Source organism: Bombus huntii, chromosome 6, assembly GCF_024542735.1.
Source record: "Bombus huntii isolate Logan2020A chromosome 6, iyBomHunt1.1, whole genome shotgun sequence".
NCBI classification, from domain to species: Eukaryota; Metazoa; Arthropoda; class Insecta; order Hymenoptera; family Apidae; genus Bombus; species Bombus huntii.
In genome coordinates, this window is record NC_066243.1 from 18044538 (window position 1) to 18063922 (window position 19385).

At 43.8% G+C, this 19385-nt stretch overlaps 1 protein-coding gene and 1 long non-coding RNA gene across 2 annotated transcripts in view; one reads left to right on the plus strand and one right to left on the minus strand.

The window, feature by feature from the left end:
• Positions 1-456: 456 nt before the first annotated feature.
• LOC126866699 (transcription factor Ken 2) lies at positions 457-12591 on the minus strand. The gene is made up of 6 exons (XM_050620602.1): positions 10696-12591; positions 5247-5537; positions 4984-5156; positions 4503-4730; positions 4112-4403; positions 457-2318 (listed from the first exon to the last, which is right to left on the minus strand). The coding sequence occupies exons 1-6, from the start codon at positions 10738-10740 to the stop codon at positions 1857-1859; spliced, it is 1491 nt and encodes a 496-aa protein (XP_050476559.1). The 5' UTR covers positions 10741-12591; the 3' UTR covers positions 457-1856.
• A 13-nt stretch (positions 12592-12604) lies between these two features.
• Positions 12605-19385, plus strand: part of LOC126866706 (uncharacterized) — a 101009-nt gene continuing 94228 nt past the window's right edge. Inside the window, exon 1 of the long non-coding RNA XR_007690010.1 lies at positions 12605-18765. This is a non-coding gene — a long non-coding RNA (uncharacterized LOC126866706). The remainder of the gene's footprint in view (positions 18766-19385) is intronic.

The window sequence follows — 19385 nt, forward strand, 5'->3', positions numbered from 1 at the left end:
TGAGATTTTCATACAGCCAAGGAGCTAAAGAGAGGTTGAGGCCCTTCTTCAAGGCACCTTAGGTAGTAATACATATCTAGAAAAGAAATTCATGACGTCCTGCGCCAACAAAAAAGAAATTAGAGAAACAAAAGCTACTACTTAAAACAATCTATCTAGATCCTAACGAAACTTGGATTAATTCGAGTGATATTAAAAACTTCTACGTGAATTAATTAACGCTTTCTTTCAATTCCTAAGCGAGCTCGTATCGTCATCTTACACGTGTACGTATCTTAAGCCTATGAACACATGAAATCACTGCCCAATCGACCAATTTGGACCCATTTGACAAGGCACTCGAGTCGCTGAGATACCAAAGACGTTTCAAGGAAAAACAACACAAGATGGGACAAGGGAGGAAGGGAGAAGGACCGTTACGATGAAGTGGAAGACGAGGATTGTAATACGCGGAAGAACATTAGCAACGTTTATTCTAACAGTTGGCGAACAGGTTGAACCGTTTTGAAAAAATTATTGTCGCTTCTTCCAGGATCGCGTCTCGCCGATAATGTTCCTCTTCGTAGGATAAGGAGAACGCCGATATCTTCTTCTTCTTCTTCTACATCCCTGACCTTCTAATCGAATCCTTCCATACGCTAATTCCGAAACCGTACACAGCTCTCTGCGAGCAAATTTGTTCGAGGTGATTAACGGGCAGGATACCTAAAATCTACCTAAGACAGAAATCGGTGGAAAATCAGTTGGTCCCTTTGCAAAGTGTAAAATAAATAAATTGTTATATCCGTTCGCTTGTTTCTACGACTAAACATTAACCTTATTTACACATGAGATTGTTTGCGCGCGATCTGAGGTAAACGAGAGGTTTCGCTGGATGTCACGTGACGCGAACGGAAGCGTTTAAAAGCTTTTTCAATAAGTAAGACGCAACGAGAAGACGCGTGCCGCATTCACTTTAGTGAACTGGTCGAAATTCGGCGCGTGACAACGATAATTGACTCTCGCCTCTTCGTTTATATTATATTTTCTATCTTTTGCTTTATTCTTTCTTTTCTTTTATCATATGTTCTCGTTTCGACTTTCTTAACGTTACCCGATACAGACCGTCAACATATCCGACACACTTCCGAACAACGTCCACTGTCGGAAATACGTTATTTGGTCAGAGTTACTGGTCATCGCTTATAACAATAAACAGGTAGTCGATTGTTGCGTCGTCTTCGAATATCTTCGATTTAGAGAGAGTCACGAAAACGACGTAACGTCTTAGTGGAAGGCTGATCCGGTGCTGCGAGATATTTTACTTTCGAACAGAAAAGGAAAAGAGATTCACGAAGATCTTGTGCGAATTCCACGCAGAACCGTGAAACTTGCCGCGAAACTTTATAAAATAACAACACGTTCCCACTTTCGTTCGTCCGTTTAAAGGTAACAATCGTTCAACGTTTCTCATCTTCGCGAAGAAAGAAAATTTAATCGCACGAGAGTGTGATGCCGCTACGCGATGCTATGCTATTTTACATTTTAAAATATCTTTCGAGAAAGATATTCGTCCGGAAAAAAGTTAGAAAAACTACTTTTTTACACTGTGCACGATGGTCTTATCATCTCGAGATCGATATTCAAACCAAAAAGTTTTCGCCAGCAATCGGAAGCAATGGAGACAGGGAAAACTAAAGGATAAAAGAAAAAAAATGCTGAATCTATAGTTCGAATACTGAGAAAATTTAAAGGCACTCGCACTTTCTCATCTGAACACGATCCAAGCATGCTCGAATCGATTTGCGAGAAATGCAATATTCGATCGAGATGCGTTCGAGATGACGATTCAGCACCGGTTCGCCTTATCCATGTCGCTAGTCGTGTAGATTTTTGCTGAGTAGCAAATTATTATGCGGCCCTGACAGATGCCTGATCAACTCTTGTAGACTATCGAAACTTAACGAACAGAAGCAACAAGTAAAGGTATTGTCAGGGGCGGCTATGACGCCTCTGTGAACGGAACAGAGATGCTTCAACAGGTGAGCTTTCTGCTTAAACATAGCAACGCAAAGTCTACACGCGAAAGGTTTTTCACCCGTATGCACTCTCAAATGCGTTTTCAAGTTCCAAGACATTCCGAACTGTTTGCCACAATAACTGCACCGATATTCGCGAACGGGAGTAGACTTTGGCGGGTCGTCCGTCGGCGGAGGTGGAGGCGCTCTTGCTGCTGGCAAAGCCCAAGAACCCCAAGGTGGTTCCAAGCCTGCCGCCGATGCTGGATCCGCGCTTGGTGGTCTATGCGACGCTCCTGGTGGTGTCACTGATCTGTCCTGCTATAAAATACGATAAATACGTGTTATCCTGTTCGCAACTAAATTATAAATTTTCTAAAATATTTCTAATATATTATAAAAGCAAGGATTTTATATTCGATTATTACGGTAATTTGATGTTATTCGTTTGAAATTGGCAATGCTACATCTATACTGTCATCTTTACTTCGAGAAATCGAACGAAACTCAAGTTTTATCTATTTTCTTCTCTTCGCTCGGTTTAAAATGTTCGATTGTTATTTACGTAACAACTTGCATAATATTACTGTTCCTAAGAAGGCACAGGAAACTTCAATATCGCATTCTATCGTAATACTTATTTATAGCGTTATTCTTTACTATTCCTTACTATTTTTTACTATCCTTTACCGTTATTCAAATACCTAATTTCAACGAAATCCAATTAATTTAATCGATAAATTAATCTAGTATCTTGTAGATTCGAAGTTGGTATTATTGAAATTTATCATTATTATTACTACTATCGATGCAATTTCCTTCCACAGAAAGTTTGTTCTACGTAAGAAGAACTATACATATTGCACAAACATATACATAGTTCGAAAGCTATAGATCGAACGAACAAGATGACATATAACAACGAGAATAACATCTCCGTTTAATAAACAAATGCCTGATGTCGCTTTATTTTTAGCGACCAAGTTGTTAAAAATACGGGTTTGATTGTCGGGCATCGATCGATGAACAACCTTTCAATGATATTTTGAGCAAGGAACTGTATATCGCGTGACGCAAAGACTACTTGTGTTGTTTCGTATTTAAATTTTAACAGCGTTTGGTAACAACAACTACAATACTTTTGTAAATATGATCTTGAAGATCATTAAAAATTGTCATTTTACGGTAAAGTGACATTAATTGAAAAATTAGAAATTCCGGCTGCAATATTTTCACATGTTTGAGAACACGTGTTATCAAATATTAACTGCCACATCTAGTTGTACGCGTGCAATATGTTGCTTTCAAAAGTTTGCTAAAACTTCGTATCTAAGAGCCGGCGTATGGCAGGTTGCTCGTCCATAGGCGCTACAAATCTATAATTTTAAAACCTTATTTCTAAGAAATAAAGCAAGAACAGTATTACGTATTTATTAAATTAAAATAGTCCGTTCATTATCTTCTACTAAGTTCTACTTGACTCTCTTGTACGTTTCAACTTGAAAAATTTTATTACTAATATCATAAGTGATGGTATTTTAAATTTACACGTCTGCAATTATACATCATTCCATCTCAAAGTAGAAATTATTTTCGTTGACGATTCTCTTACGAGAGAATATCTAAATAAATTCAATTTATTTATAACGCGTTACTCGACGAACGTGATTCGTTTACATATAATTAACAAATTACGAATTTATTTATGAGATATAGATGGAAGATAGAAAGAGACGATGTAAATAATATCGTAGACCGCGGATATTTATGCAAAATTATGTTTTTACATACTCGACTTTCAATGAATTTATACGAAGATTGCAAGAGAAAAATATACGATTTGATCAATTTTGTACATGATAAATCCATAAATTATGATCATCGTAAATCATCATCCATAAATTATGAAAATCAATTACGACGACCAATAATCGAAATCGAAATTTTTAATATTTTTGCACGTGAAGCTCGCAATTGCATTTGACGAAAAGATAGTTTTGTATTTTCCCATTTGTAAATTTCCTATAAAATGTGCATGAAAAGTGCATAAAAGTCCGCAGTCTGATAGCAACATTTGCATTATCGTAAGAGAGAAAATGAAAATACTCATGTACCAGGTACGGGGGTGCCGAGACGCTAAGGGGATGTGGCGCTTGCAACCGCCTCGGCGTCTCGAATCCAGGATTGAACGGTACAAAGGCTGGATTCTGAGCGGGTGCGTTGTGAAAACCTGGCCTTCGTTTTCGATGAGGCGTGACGATATACGCCTCCGCAGGTGGGATAGGTATTTCTTCGGGTTTTCGCTTTCCCGGTTCTAAGCCTAACGCGAGCCGAGCCGCTAATTGCCTCCTTCTCTCTTCCGCCTCCTCTAGAGATTCTCGCCTCTCCAGTAACTGCTTTTCTGGCCTGAATAAACGTACGGCGATAAAACTCGTAGAACAAGTTACGACCAACTAGCAACGCAACGAAGAATTTAATAACGTTTGTTCGTATTTTCAAACTTACCTAGGTACAATATCGTGCGAACTTTCGCTAGTAGTGGAAGTTCCAGAATTTAAGCTTAGGTTTACGGGATCCGAACTATCCCTCCGCCGAGGCGGTTCTATACTGCTTTCTCTATTCTCCGTGAGGAGAGTTTCACCCTCCACGCCTTCCACGTCTACTTCTGGTTCCTCCTCGCATCCCTCGGTTTTTATGAGTACCGAGCAACAGTCCGCCGGATTGTTCGACTGCCTGTAACGTTAGCGGACAATGCGACCATACTTGTTGTTTCTTTTTCCAATTATCTAAGTATATGACGCGTATTCGTCCGGAAACTCGAGAACAAGTGTCGAAAGTGGGAGATAAAGGCGCGAACGCACCAGCCTCGCTCTTTATCGAATCAGAAATTAATCTTAATAGTCGTGTATGTTAGAAACGACGATATCTGTTTCGTCGATCGTGTCGACATCTCACGAACCCTCGACACTGGTCGATCTCTACCAACCTGCCGTCGTACTGCGATTCGTAGCTGGAACTCTCCTGGCCCTCGGAGGGCTGAGGGGTGGGTATCCTTTCGGGGTCGGAGTTACTAGAGGTTTGAGGTTGATTCGGCTCGAACAGCTCCGACTTAATTTGAAGAAGCTCGAACAATTCCCTTAGCGGCGTGAGTTCCGTCGACTGTAAAATATTATCGTTCTTGGATGTTTTTTCATCGGCGAATGACGCATCGTCGAAGAAAAATGTTACACAACGAGATAACAGGCTTACTGGAATGAGAGCTTCTCCGTTATAGAGAAATTCCAATAAATGAGTCAGCTGGGTTTTTCGGACCCCGGATAAGTGAACCACATGGTCCAACGCAGGGTTACGAAGGAGACTAGCCAAAAGGGGACTAGCTGCAGCCAAAACCACTCGATGGGCCTTGACGACGGATCCATCGTCGCAAGCTAACGTCACGTCCACGTGACGGTCCCCGGTGTACCAGGCTCCAACCTCCGCGGCCAAGGTCGCTGGATGCTTCCCATAATGGAGCGTCAGGAGACCGTCAGTATACATCGTCTGTAAAAAGTTCGTCAATTGTTATTTACGTTACTCGTTGCTTTATTGCATTATCGTATTCGCACATATAATTGCGTGACGCGTTCAATTATCTCCAAGCATGTTTTAAAGAATTTTATAAAAAAAAAACGCTTCGAAGAAATCGCAGTTCGTATTTAGCGAAAATATCGTCCGTTGCCGAGCCTGATCATTTCTATTTATTACAAAATAAATAACGAGGCTTACGATGGATCGACAAATTTAACGATATGCTTGCTTTACAAGGAAAATTAATAGAAATTAAGTGCGTGCTACTTTAAGTGCGTGCATCATTTTTAAATTATTATTATTATTGACGAATTGACAAGTTACAAGTTGTAAAATATACGCATATAAACACCTATTTTATACGTTAATTTTACGTTTACAACAGGATAATACGATGATTTGTTATTTGCAGAATTTCGTTCGTTTTGCTGGGAAACTTGTAACTTTGATTCGTAATTTATAAAATTTCACTGATAACGTCGACCCAGTTGTTGCAAGAGGGTGCAGAATATCTCGTCCTGTCGTAAATGTGTGTTTGTTTCTATCGAAACTTTGGCATAAACCTTCCGTACAAGTCATATAAAATTCTACCATATACGAGACGAGTTGTAATATTAAAGAGATTATACCGCTGCTTATCGTTCGCTTATATTTGATTAATTCTAATCGATCGTCGTTTAAAAGTAGCGAAATTGGAAACTGTTTAAGAAGTTTTCGATTTTACGTTTATAAGATCAGTTACGCATCGTTGGAACATCCTGCATCGTGCGATGCATATAACGATTTACGCAAAATCTAAGCACTATGACGCTCGTTATCACCGCACCGCGACGATAGCGGCGAAGAAAATTCTTTCGTAACAACGAAATAAGCGAAATATGTGTGACGTCCTTAACCCAATAAAGCGCTGTCGTCGCTTCGCGTCATGCAAAGACAGCTTCGTTACACTAATTTCATCTTTCCGTGCCCCGCCTCTGTTAGAAACGGCGGAAGGCGGTGACGTGTCCCGAGATTATGTTTCTCACGTTTCTCTGACATTCGCTCAGCTTTCTGCTAAGGACTTGAATTGCGTCTAATGATAGCTCATCTATATAATTAAGTTGCAAAGCTATTTATTCGACGAATTCAGTTTCACGCGAATATTTCAAAGAAAACGATTTTGATCTGTCTATCGTTAACAGTGGTACGAAACAGTGGCTTGTGTGCTCAGTTAGAGCTAACGGGCTCAAGGTAATTGCTGAATTACTTTGAATTCATTTATTGCTCGGAAAAATGAAACGATAAAATTTTATCTTTCTGGGAAGAGAAGAGAACTGTGTGCGCGTAATCAAACTGACGTAATTGTTCGCGAGTAACAGTGCATCGATAAACATAATAGAATTGCATCTTGGATGCAATAGCGTAATTAGGCAGTTGCGGTCCCGCTGATTAATGATCTGCCGCTTCGAGAGGGGAAATTCTGTAGATCTCCGCGTTCTTCGAGAAACTTCCTATTAAAAGAGTACTGGCGAATACCGGCGATGTAGCTCGCAACGAAATGTTACCGTGACTCATGTAACTGCACTGCAATTTAATTCGCGATTAGAAAATAACGCAGCAGAATATGGTTACCCGGAAAATAAATTGTACGTTTATTCGAAACGTCGTAACAAATTGCGCGTACCATCCGATATTATTTATTTATAACGAATCGACGTATGTCATTTTCTAATAGCCTACAAATACGACGCAACGAATCGAACGAACGGTCTATCGCTCTTTTCATTTCGAACGTTTGAATAAATTCGTCGCGCAGGAATCGAGTAATAGTTCGTTCATTCGTTCGTTCGTTCGTTCGTTCGTTCGTTCATTCGTTCGTTTCTCAAGGGGAGCCGCGGGAGAGAAAGTTTGATTTCACGTTATATGCTCTCAGCGAGCAGAAGTATAATTAACATTATGAAACCAATGCCGTAAACATCGACGCGTTCCGCAATGTCAAACGTGTCTCAGGCACAATGAGTTTCACGCTTAACATTCGCGAACGCTAGCGAAACTCGTTCTTTCTCTTCTAGAGAGGGTGTTTGATCGAGAAAACCACGCATGCTATTTTCTGTTATCAACCTAAGCAGATCGATCTCGAGTATCTCAGAGCTTCGTCGCAAGACAGAATAAATTTTCTCGCGTCTGTTTCGAATAAAAAAAAATGTCAGATTTTTAATGGAACAATTGGATTAAGATGAAATTAGTTGGATAAAAAGTGATCAGAAATGAAGATCACGAAACCGTTTTCCTGTTACGCTGACACGATACAGGAGCTTGTCAAGTGAATACTCATCGACGTGACCTTCGATGAGTGATCCGATCAAATTGGAAAGGGAAGGCCTTGGACAAGAGTCACGAAGAGGGCGTGAATTCCATCGAAGCAAGAGATCGCGAATCACATATGCTGCTTTCTTCGTTTCTTTCTTTTCCTATATATCTCGAGGGTGTGCCATGCCTCGTATCTTGTTCGAATACTTCGCTAACTACGAGCATCCTAAATTCGTTACTTTGACGTAACTGAGTAACGTCGCGAGTAAAAGAATCGCGGCTACGATTCGTACATCGCAATACTATTCGTATCGTGTATACTATACAGCGAGCTTGTATTGTTAGACAAATTAGATAATTAGACAAATTAATCGCATAACCTAATGAAACGTCGGTTAAAACCGTGCAAAGAAATTTTTAATACAAAGTCAATGTTGTATAGATGTGCGTCGTATAGCACATCGAAATAAAATTTATACAATTTCGCTTTCTGATTTTCCAACTTTTCAAAACAATAACCATCGATTGCTGTTTCTCTGCTTAGAAGCGAAATATTGTTAGCCGTTGTCTATTTATTCTGCGGAATTCTAAAATGGAACGCAGCGTACAGCTGCGATCGTAGATACGTACCTATAGCAGAAAAGAATAACAGGGATATAAGGAGATCGCGAGAAGCCTTTATTCGGATCATCGGTACGATGTCAACTTATTCTTTCCGATATATAGGTTTGTCTGCGACGTAGGCGAACGGTTATATCGTTTTTAACTTATATTCTGAAAGCTCTAATTTTATGACTCATCGTCCAACTGCCAACACCGATAGAAACTGATCTTAAAACGTCAATTTTATCGACTATCTGTTTTATCGGCGAAATACTTCCACTGGACGATCATCGATCGACGATCTTCCCCGCGATATCGTTTCTATCTGCTATTACCGCTATCCGATGATTTAACTTACGGCTTTGCTATATCACGGTATATAAATCTGTTCGAAAAATCGAATAACAGAGGATAAAGAAAGGATAAAAAAAGAAAAAAAGGAGAACGATCCTTGAACAAGAAACGGCACGCCGCGCTGGTTCGCGCGTGTATGACTCGATCGCACACGTAATGTCTCGCGAAGCGGTTACTAAGAAAATCGCTGAATAAGGAAATGGTTGCTGATGCGTCTGCGTTGTTGTTGCTGCTGTTAGCAAGCACGACTTGAAGTTCAGGGTCAATCGCTGGCCGACCGGCTGCATTACGTCCACGCTTACGCTTACGTTCGTCTTTCTTCCTCTATTTGGGCCTTGAAGAGTTGCCGGGCGGGGTCTCGTGCCATTCGTGCTAAGTGGGGGCAAGGCCCCGTGCCACTAGATGCAGAAACTCTGGCCCAGTTGTCGGTTGGTGGGGGTTGCGCGATCCAACTGTTTGCCAGTTTTACCAGTCAGGATGCCTGCCGCTCTTTGTAGGTGCTGCTCTCTTTCCTCGACAGTCCGTGGCCAACTGGTAATCCGCTGCGTTTCGATACATCTCGTCGTGTCGGTAAACCAACATCGGCTCCTACTTTGTCGCGCGCTGATAAATAGAAGAACCTCGGTGCTACGCTTTCGGCGGTGGATCCGAATGCTCGTGATTGCGAAATTAGAGCACGTTTCTGATAACCGATTCGTTTCCAAGAATCGGCTTTTTCTTTTCAGATACGTTCAACGCCAAACTTTGCTTACAAGTTTCCCCGTTCATAGATGTGCTACGCTCTTATTGAGAAAGTACGAACCGTGAAGTTCGCGACGTTGACAAGAAAAGTGTACTTTATTTATGGCAATATCGGTGCTGTACGGTTTTACACGTTTTCACGCATCACGTGATTCACGCGATCTCGTAAGAAATTAATCCGCGCATCGTAAAAACGACCGTGTCATCCATTAACCTTTTGATCATCGAATACACCGCGCACGAACGTTTCCCATAGGCGATGCGCGATTTTCTACGATCGTCATTACGACGTAGCATGTATATTCCAGCTATTCTGATTTTATCATGTTCGAGATTTCACTATGTAAAATGGTGGAATAGACGAAGCGTATAATTTTTACTCGAGGTATACGAATGGCTCGTATCGATGGGATTTCCTGGATATACATCACCAGTCACAAGTATCGGGATATCACAACTGATTACTTTCGTTGCTTTATTTTGTATTTTATATTATGTATATAAGGTACACACGACGCGAATGAAACAACAGTTTGACGATAAAATGACTCTAGGAAACGCACTCGTAGCGAAAGACATCCGATTGTATACGAAATATCAACGAACGTCCCGATATAGCTGACCGGTCGTGCATAGTACGTTTACGCATCCCTAGTCCATGCCGATGACATTCGCTGCACGCGATACGTTAAAGGGTAATTCAGGGGTAAATGTGAACGCGCGAAACTTTCAGCGTTTCGCGTATTATTTCTGTAAACTTGAAATATTCTGCCTCGCAGACGGAACTTGCGAAATAGTATCGATACGTCACGTCGTCCAACTTTTGTAGTTACTCGCAAAAACACGCGTCGTCTCGTGTGCAACATCGAGACGGTCCGAAAGACGTTGGCATTTGTGGAAGAAGAAGAGGGGACGATGCAGTGGGAACTGGTGCAACGAGTTCGTGAGGTTGAGCTAAAGATAAGAATGAGAGGAGAAAGTTGCTGGAATTCGTAAATTTCGTTGCGCGAACTCTCCGTGGACGTCGGTTGCTTATCGCCTCGCATACTAATACGGTGGCGCGGCAGCGATGCGCGCGTGTGCACTTACACTTTCGGTTCGTCGCTACACCACCACACGTACACACGTACATATTCACACTCACACTATGTCGATGTAACGATGCGCAGTGCCACACACACGCGAGCATTATAATCTTCTATCCGGATGGCGGACGTTACGATCTACCATTGAATCGAACAATGGCGAAACTGGGTTACGCAAATGTCGAGGCTGGAAATTAAAGCGCGAGACAGCGGGGCCAGGAGAGGGAAGCTCGCACCAGCATCGGCCGGTGAAAAAGATTCAGCTCTCGTATGAAAAACCGAGGCCTTGATCGGAGAAAACGCTGGTCGATGCCGAGAATCTTATTTCACGCGGTTCGACGTGCTTAAAACTTGGTTCAGATTTATGTTGGTCTAGGTCCCGTACAGACAATTATCATTCTACGCGATCGACCGATGCAATTGACTGTTCGAACCTAACTGTTTACACGTAGCACACGGACTTGGTTAGGATATTTATCGTTTCCGACGATAATCCTCGATTATCGGTCTATTCTCGGTGACAATGTATCGTTCAATACAAACACCATTGAAATTGTTGGAACACGTACGCGAAACGAATTTGCGATTTATCCGCGATGAAATTTTCTGTCTTTCTTCTTGCCGAAAGAACGATCCTTTCTCGTCGAACGAGCAAAAGTCTGAAATTAATTCTTTATCCTTAGTATCGAGAAATGAATTGCTTAAACGGTACGATATTGTTCGCGAGATTTTCCGTATTCGACAACGACTTCTTTTACCGTTTGCATTTTTCATTAAAAATTGTCCGATAGCAACGCTATGCAAGGTAAAGATTTTAGATATAAATGTGAAAAAGCTATCGAAGGATATCCATGTATGAAGTACTGTTTATACATATGACGCTGTCAAATACAAACCGATAGTATAAAAAGGGTAAATATGATCGTTGAGTTTATGACGGGCGGCTGCTGCATCGATGCTGGCTTATTTTTGACAAAGGTAAGGAATTGCGTGACAACGATGTCCCGATAACGATGTACGTTGGTCAAAATGACCTGCCGTTATCGGTTCGCGCGTTTCGCTTTCGTATCGACGATTAAATAACAAAAAGAAAAAGCGATGCGTCCATGTAGATGAAAAATATTTGCCGCAAACGCGAAACGTTACGTTGTCGGCAGACCGAATCACCGAAATAAGTTGTCCAATTTTCACGCTTTAACAGCGTAAATCGCGGAATCCGTTGAACGGAATTGCTTGTCGTTACAGCGCCGTACGAATCCGAAAAATAATGGAGCTGTTTGTTATTTATCGCAAAGAGAACAGATCGTGACGATTCGGATTAAGGCGAGGCTGCTGAAACCGCGCGAACCAGCCAGCGCGGATTGAGCAACGCGCGGAGAACTCGTTACGAGACCTGTAATGGGGTCCAGGCGTTTCCGCTCCATTTTTTGTGGGCCCAATTACGTTTCGCCAGCCTCAATAGGCCGTGTTTCGCGGTCTCATCGGGCCTCTCTCATGTACATGCATCTTATACGTACGCACACAAGCATCGAAAAGCATTCGTTTGGAACACCATAGAAGTTTGCGGGGAGGCTATACGATCCAGCGTTACCACAAAATATCACGAACAAGAGAAGAAATTGCATCGAACGCGTCACGGCCGTTGATGGCTTTTCTGACAAGAACACGATATCCGTTTAATGGTGGTTTTATAATCTTCGACCGATGGACAAAAGGAAACACAAGGAATTAGAAGGATAAACTTTTTCTATAGGTTCGGTTGACACCGCGGTTGACATCGCGGTTGACATCCGGTGCATGTTTCGGTTGAAATTCGCTCCTGTTGAAAATATCTGTAGAGGTTGTAGCGTCGTGGCTCGTTAGTTCCTCATCGAGCAGACAACGTGTTTCACCGTGTTTTAGAAACGAAAATGCGTAATTCTAACCGAGGGCAGGGTTATGACACCCCGTGAAACCTATGACTCACACCTTTCCCCGATTTCGAATCACTATTTTCCAACTGGTCTCTCACGCTCTCCCTCTTGCGCATCGCTCCGTCGACTGTGACGTACTCTCTCCGTTATTTCTTCTCTCTTCTTCCTTTTCGTTTTCTCCGTCTCCCTTGCTCGCTCGCTATTCAACCGGTCTGACGAAAATCGCCCGACTACGTTTGGATATTGCAAAAAAAGCTAATAACGCGAGAAACGAACGAGAAACGAAGAAAGATCGCCGCTACGAAGAGAAAATCCAACGATCGAATCGAAAACGAAGAAGGAAAACGATCTGTTCGATCGAACGGAGAGTGCGATACGTAGAAATTCTTCGGATAGATTATTCCGCTTGAAATGTTGGTAGTCAGCCGTCCGGTCTGCGTGTGTATGTTTCGAAATACTTTCACGCTCGGGGAAAACAATGATGCGGAGACACGTTTCTGGATCGCAAGTTCGATAAGTGCGTTGCGCCACGAAACTGGTTATTATCCTATCCACTTGTCCGTGGAGGCTATTAAAAGGTAGAATCGGTCCGACATCGGTAAACGCAATGACGGATCACTGGCGGATACGGAGCAGGCGCGTGTCAAAAATAACAACGATCAGGATAGCGACGGAGGATTCGTTCCGACGCGACGCGACCCGACCCGACGCGACACGACCCGACGCCACGCGACCCGACGCCACGCGACCCGACGTCACATAGGGGAACGACAGAATTCCCTCGGCCGATCGGCGGTCGTCGAGTCACCGGATACATTTCGTTCAAGGCCAGAAAGTAAAAAGCCTTTTCAGCTGCACTTACGTACCAACCTAGCCGACTCTAACTGGTACGTGGTCGCACACACTCTTCCCAGGTATACGCTTGTACGTGACACACGTTCGATGGCCTTGTATGTGTACGCGGCAAGCCATCTCTCTCTCTCTCTCTCTCTCTCTCTCTCTCTCTCTCGTCTCTTCTCTCTCTCCTCTCTCGCCGCTCTCTCCTCGTCGCTCTTTCTGTCTCTCGTTCCACGAAGCGAGTCCGCGAAGCGGCTAGTTACATGATCCATTCATTATATAAGAACAATCGCCTCCTCTAATAGACGCTCCATCATTGTAGATCTGAAGGGCATGTTTGTTACGCGCACGCGTCGTGCACTTCTTCGCTCTATGGGGCAATCGAGTGCACCCGCGATTTCTGCGACCAGCCTCGCTAAAATTGAGAATATTCGTACCGCGATCGCGGACGAAGGTCGACAGGTTTTGAACCGCGTCTCAGGATTTTACGTCTAAGCGACGTGTTTCCTCGTCGATAGAAACGCATATACATCGCGATAACAACACTCACGGCGTTGATGTAGCAAATGGAAAATGATTGTTTCGTCGGAAAAAAGTAATTAGCATTTAAAGAACATCGGGCAAGAATGTGTCGAGTAATAGAAACTGCAGCTGGAATAGAGCATACGGTTTTTTTCTACGAAACAAATTAATTCGCCTACCGTTTTTGTGTAAGAGTCAAGGTGCATGGCAGAAGTCATAGAAACTTCGGACTTTCGATCGTTTTTCTCGAACAGCAGCCGATATGTCTTTTGCGGAATTCGCGTGATAAACATGATGTCAGTTATAATATTGAGCGTCGGTCGCTTTTTAGCAGTTGCATAACCAGAAGGACGTCCGAGCGCGGAGCATCGTTGCCGCAGGATCACGTGGAAACGCGGAAACACATCGAAGAAGCAACCTCGCGAGATTTCTGAAAAGATCTACAAGAAGGAAAAAAAAAAAGGTTGCTGCGTAGACTTTGGCAACGTTGCTCTCTCGATCCTCGACGCTCGTCCTTTCTCCCCTTACATCGACGAGAGAACACGCGCGTACATACATGCATGCGTGCACGCCACATACGTATCTCGCCGCGGTCGCTGCAAACAAGTAAACAGAATCGTGTGTATCTGCCTTTATGCCCGCAACACGCACGTCTCCGCGTTGCGTTCTCTTACGTAATAAACGATCGTTTCTCTCAAACGCACCGCGTCTCGTCTTCTCTTCTGGTACACGAACCAAAAGGCATTTCTGCCCCCGGCGAAATCGCTACCGTCGACGTCCGCGTAACCTTTCGAGAGCAAGGGCCGTCAACGGCGACAAGGCGCAAGGGCGACGAACGTCTCTAAGATCGTTCCTGTTGCTGTTTGTACAAACGCACGGAGTTACGCTTCCTGGCAAACGACTTTCGAATTCAAACGCCATCGAGCCGATGCGGATTCGTAAATACCGACCGTAGCAACGAATCGGATCTCTCGAGTTAATCGATCCTCGTTCTTTTGCAGCTTGTTACGCTAAATGGGAATATGGTTGCATCGCAATGTGATATAAGACGGCGAGCGCGTAGCAACAGGAAACGAGTTTTTCAGAAATTTTCCTACGAGTTCCGCTATATATAAACGTGGAAAGCTGGGAAACGGAAGCAACGTCGGCGCGACGTCGGCGCGACGTCGGCGCGACGTCGGCGCAACGTCGCGCATACGAGAAGAGCGCTCGGCGAAGAAGTTGAGGAAAAGAGTGTGCCGATCGCGGCGTCGAGATTTCGATCCGTTCAATGTCAAAGCCTGGCATCATCATCCAGTGCACCTTTTACTGCGCATCGGCAGATGCAACAGCGTGTAGCGTAGTGGTTCGTCAAAGCCTCTGCTCGCGAGTTAGTCATCGACTGGCGGAGATCCGATCGTGCATACAGCCGCGATTGAGGACTATTAAACGGATGACCTTTCACTACCTAGAAGATCTACATACACCTACGTACGGGAGCATACGCGGCCGCGAGGTACCCGCGTGCATTCGTGTTACGCAATCACGATCGCTCTTCTCTCCCTCTTCCTCTCTTTTCCGCTAATTCTCTCCGCCTCTCCCTCGCCCTCTCCATCACCAGTTAGACACGCACGCTGCTCCAGCGTTTCGGATCCGAAGGGCAAGTCTACCGACGATTCGCCGTTTTAATCCATTTACGCTTCTTTCGGGCGGAATTAGACTCGCCGAAGACGCCAGCGTACTTCCGTTGTTCCACGCTGTTCCGAGTTTTAATTCGTCGTATAATCTCCGTTTCACCCTACCACGGCCATCGGATGCGAAGATATTTCACAAACTATCGTAAGAGTATCTGTAACGAACGAGCTCAACGACGCTTTCCCAATGTTAAAAGCAATAACGTCACACTCGCTTCTTTTAGAAGGATAGATAAAAATTAAGCAAAGATTTCGGTAAAATAAATTTGTCGCTTTTCAAAACATAATCTTTCGATCAATCGCAGACAGTTTTTCCGAGATTTGCCAAGCGACATATAAAGTTACGTACGAATATATCGGAGGAAAATTTATAAATTTACAAAATTTACGAAACAACGCTCGAATCTACGTTGTAATATCGACGAAACGTAGAAATAGTTTTCGAACGAATGTCGTTCTACCAAGGAACGCGATGTCATGGAATTTACAGCTTCTGTTGTTTGTACAGGAAGAACGAACTACGAACGAAAGTAGACAAGTTCGAGAGTGGAGTGTTCGAATTAACTCTAGACGGTATTTTGAGTAATAATACTGTATCAATTGGCAATATACAAAATGAGTAGCAACGATCGATGATAACGTCGCAATTACGCCTCATTGTTACACTGTACACCGACGGTATTGGCTGGAATGGAATTTTACAAGAACGCATCGGAATGCACCGATATGCGCGTTATTTTTCTGCAGCCAGCCATTCGCTAGGAACCGCTTTTATTTGGTTGCACTTACACTCGCTACCTTGTAATCGCCTTGCAGGCATATTTTAATAAAGCCAAGATCGCTGCTTTTGGCTCGGCCTTGCTGCCGCGTATAAATGAGTCAGGCGGAAACGAGAAACGTCAAGTGATGACCAACGTTTTGCGAGAAGTAGACCCCTGTGCTCTCTATGCAATTTCATATTTGTTTCAAGATGAGCGAGCTTCCTCGGAATAAATCGGCCAATCGCAACGATCTAAATACCGTCGATTCGTTATATCGAAACGCTACTTCCGCAATTTTTATGCGTTCGATTTAAATTCGTTCCGTATTATTCTAAGAGGCGAAAGTGCAACTACATGTTAGTACTTGGTATTCTCATAAAAATAGCTCGATTCGCGTGATTCTCATTACGCGATTCTATTTTCATAAATTTACTTCAATTCTGTTTACTGTGGTTCAAGTTTACCGCGTCTGCGATAGATTCGATGTGTTTTCGCCGTTTGAAGGAATTTTTATAAAAGTACGATACATCAACAAGACGATTCCATGCGTAAAACTTTCCGAAGCTCTTTAAACTCGGCGAGACTTTCATCGGTATAGTTAGCTCTAGCCGATACAATTGCAACATAGCGTAGCCTTGAATAATTATTCTCGACGCCTTGTTACGATTGCGAATCGGAAATCGACGCACCAAGCCCCATCGTTGTTATCGTTCAACGAGAAAAATTGCTAGAGAGGTCGACGATTAACGCGATCGAGAGAAGCGAACGAAATTCAAAGCGGATAGGTGATCCAAAGCATCGGTCGATTATTCGTTTGTTTATTCACGCTTGGTCAGTCGTGACGGCACTGTAGCCGCAGTTAACGATGACTTCCGACACGTTACGTCGACTTTTCAAAATGTTACGCAATCGCGCGCGTTGCGGCTGATCGTCGTGCTACCTGCGAATCCTATTATAGGCGCCACTGTTGCATCCATTTGCCTTCGTGCCGTTTGAAAATTCTATGCAAATTTCATTCTCCGTCAACCTCTATCTGCCTGCATACATTGGTTTAAAGGAAAACATTCGCTTCCGTGAACCAGCCTTGTTTCTCTCCTTATCGAAATTTCGTGTTTCATCCTTTTACTATCTACGTCGAACTTTGATGTCACTCGGTCGTATCGAATCGCGCGCTATCTCTCCTACGCGAGTAGCAGTTACCGTTAATCTATTCCATTCCGCGGGCATTCTAACTACGTCATTGGGGAATTTCGGCGTCAAAAGCGAGAGACGCATCGCCGGCATATCGGACAAACGGTGCGTCGATCGCTTTCGTTCGGTTTCCACCGAGCCGAAAGAAATCGACCGATCCTCCTTTCTCTCGAAATTCTAGCATAGTAAAGAACTATCCGCTGGAACAACACGATCTAGCGTCCACTAGAGCGGCATGTGCCGTGCTACACGATACTTTTATGCGCGTCCACACCGCCGTCGACTGGACACTTACGTAATCGCAATGATCTCACACTGTGGGTGGGGACTTGTCGCTAACGCGTGTGCCTTTGAGGCCGTATTGGTCTGCCACCTGAGCGTGTGTGCGCGCACACGCGTCCCGTCCCTGTACAGCAGAAGCGTACACCGTGTCCGAAAAGTCCGCAGCACCATGTGGAAAGCCGTTTGCATTGTTTGCCCGAGAGAAGAGCGATAGAGGAGCGAGAGATGGCCGGCTTTCCAGCCCCGAAAACATACTCTCGAAAACGGAAGATAGGTCGCGTAGATACCGCGTTTATCTTCTCTAGTCGGAGTCGAGTAAGTCTCGTTGTAGTCCGATATCGCGCAACCAGTAGCATTGTTCGGCCGATGCGAACGCGGCGAGATTATTTTCGAAACGCAACGCGGGGCTATTTCAATTTTTCCGAACGTTCTATCTGGGTCGCCGCGTTGGTTCGATGGAAATCGACCCCGTGCTTTTATCGCTTACGATTATCTAATCCGACACCTCGACACCTTGCAATTACCTTTGCCGCGTTCTGCCCCTGTTCCATCCGACCACTGGTTCCGCAGTCAAACGCTACTAGTTTAACGAAGCGATTATTCCTTCGTAACTTTTTCTTCATTCTCTCTCGATTCTCTCTCGATTCTCTCTCGATTCTCTCTCGATTCTCTCTCGATTCTCTCTCGACCGTTTCGAATCGAACGGCCACCGGACACGGCGAAGACAACCAGGAAACGTTAAACGCCACGCAGCAGGACGAAACTGGGCGAAATTCGGTATGTATGTAGGTCGGTCGTTCCGCGACGCGACGTAACAAGCTCCGGGGATGATTAACGTGTCACAAGAGGGAGACGACGATTGCGAGATCGTTTGAGAGTAACAATGGCGAAGGAGAAATTACGCTGTCAGTTGGGTGTACAGGAGCAGCGAGAGGCACGTAAGCGAGCATGTAAGTAAGAAAGTTTGTCTCTGAACACGCCGGTCGCGGATGTACGGGTGAAAATAGGCGAGCGAGTCAGGAAGGAACACCGTGGACGATAAACCGACGAACGAATTATTTTTCTTTTAAAAAGGTATCCGTTTACGCGCGTAGACGCTCTTCCAAACGCGGAGAAAGTACGCACGTAGTGATTAAAAGTAGTTTCGTAACTTTCGTTGTAAGGTCGAAGCGATCGATGAACGTCGATGGATGATCATGGCAAATTAATTTGGAAGCACGCGATGTCTTCGATCCTCGAGCGTATATCATTTTTACCGAAGCACGAGGTTAATTAAGTACGCGCAATCGAGGAGTGAAAAGATTGGACATCGATCGTGACTAATAGCAACGACAGACGTTTACACCTTGTATAGAACAAAATCACAACAATCGAGACAGTCATGGCCTTTAATGAGGCGTGCTATACCTTTCGACACAACGGCCAAACGGCAATCGAAGTACCGATTGCAACAACAACTTATTATTGCAAAACAAAAATGCGGTTGTGCTAAAAGGCAGAAAAGTTCTCCGGTAACGGCGGGCGTGAAACGTTCAAACGCCGTCTCCGATAATTCTTATCGTTGTTTCGA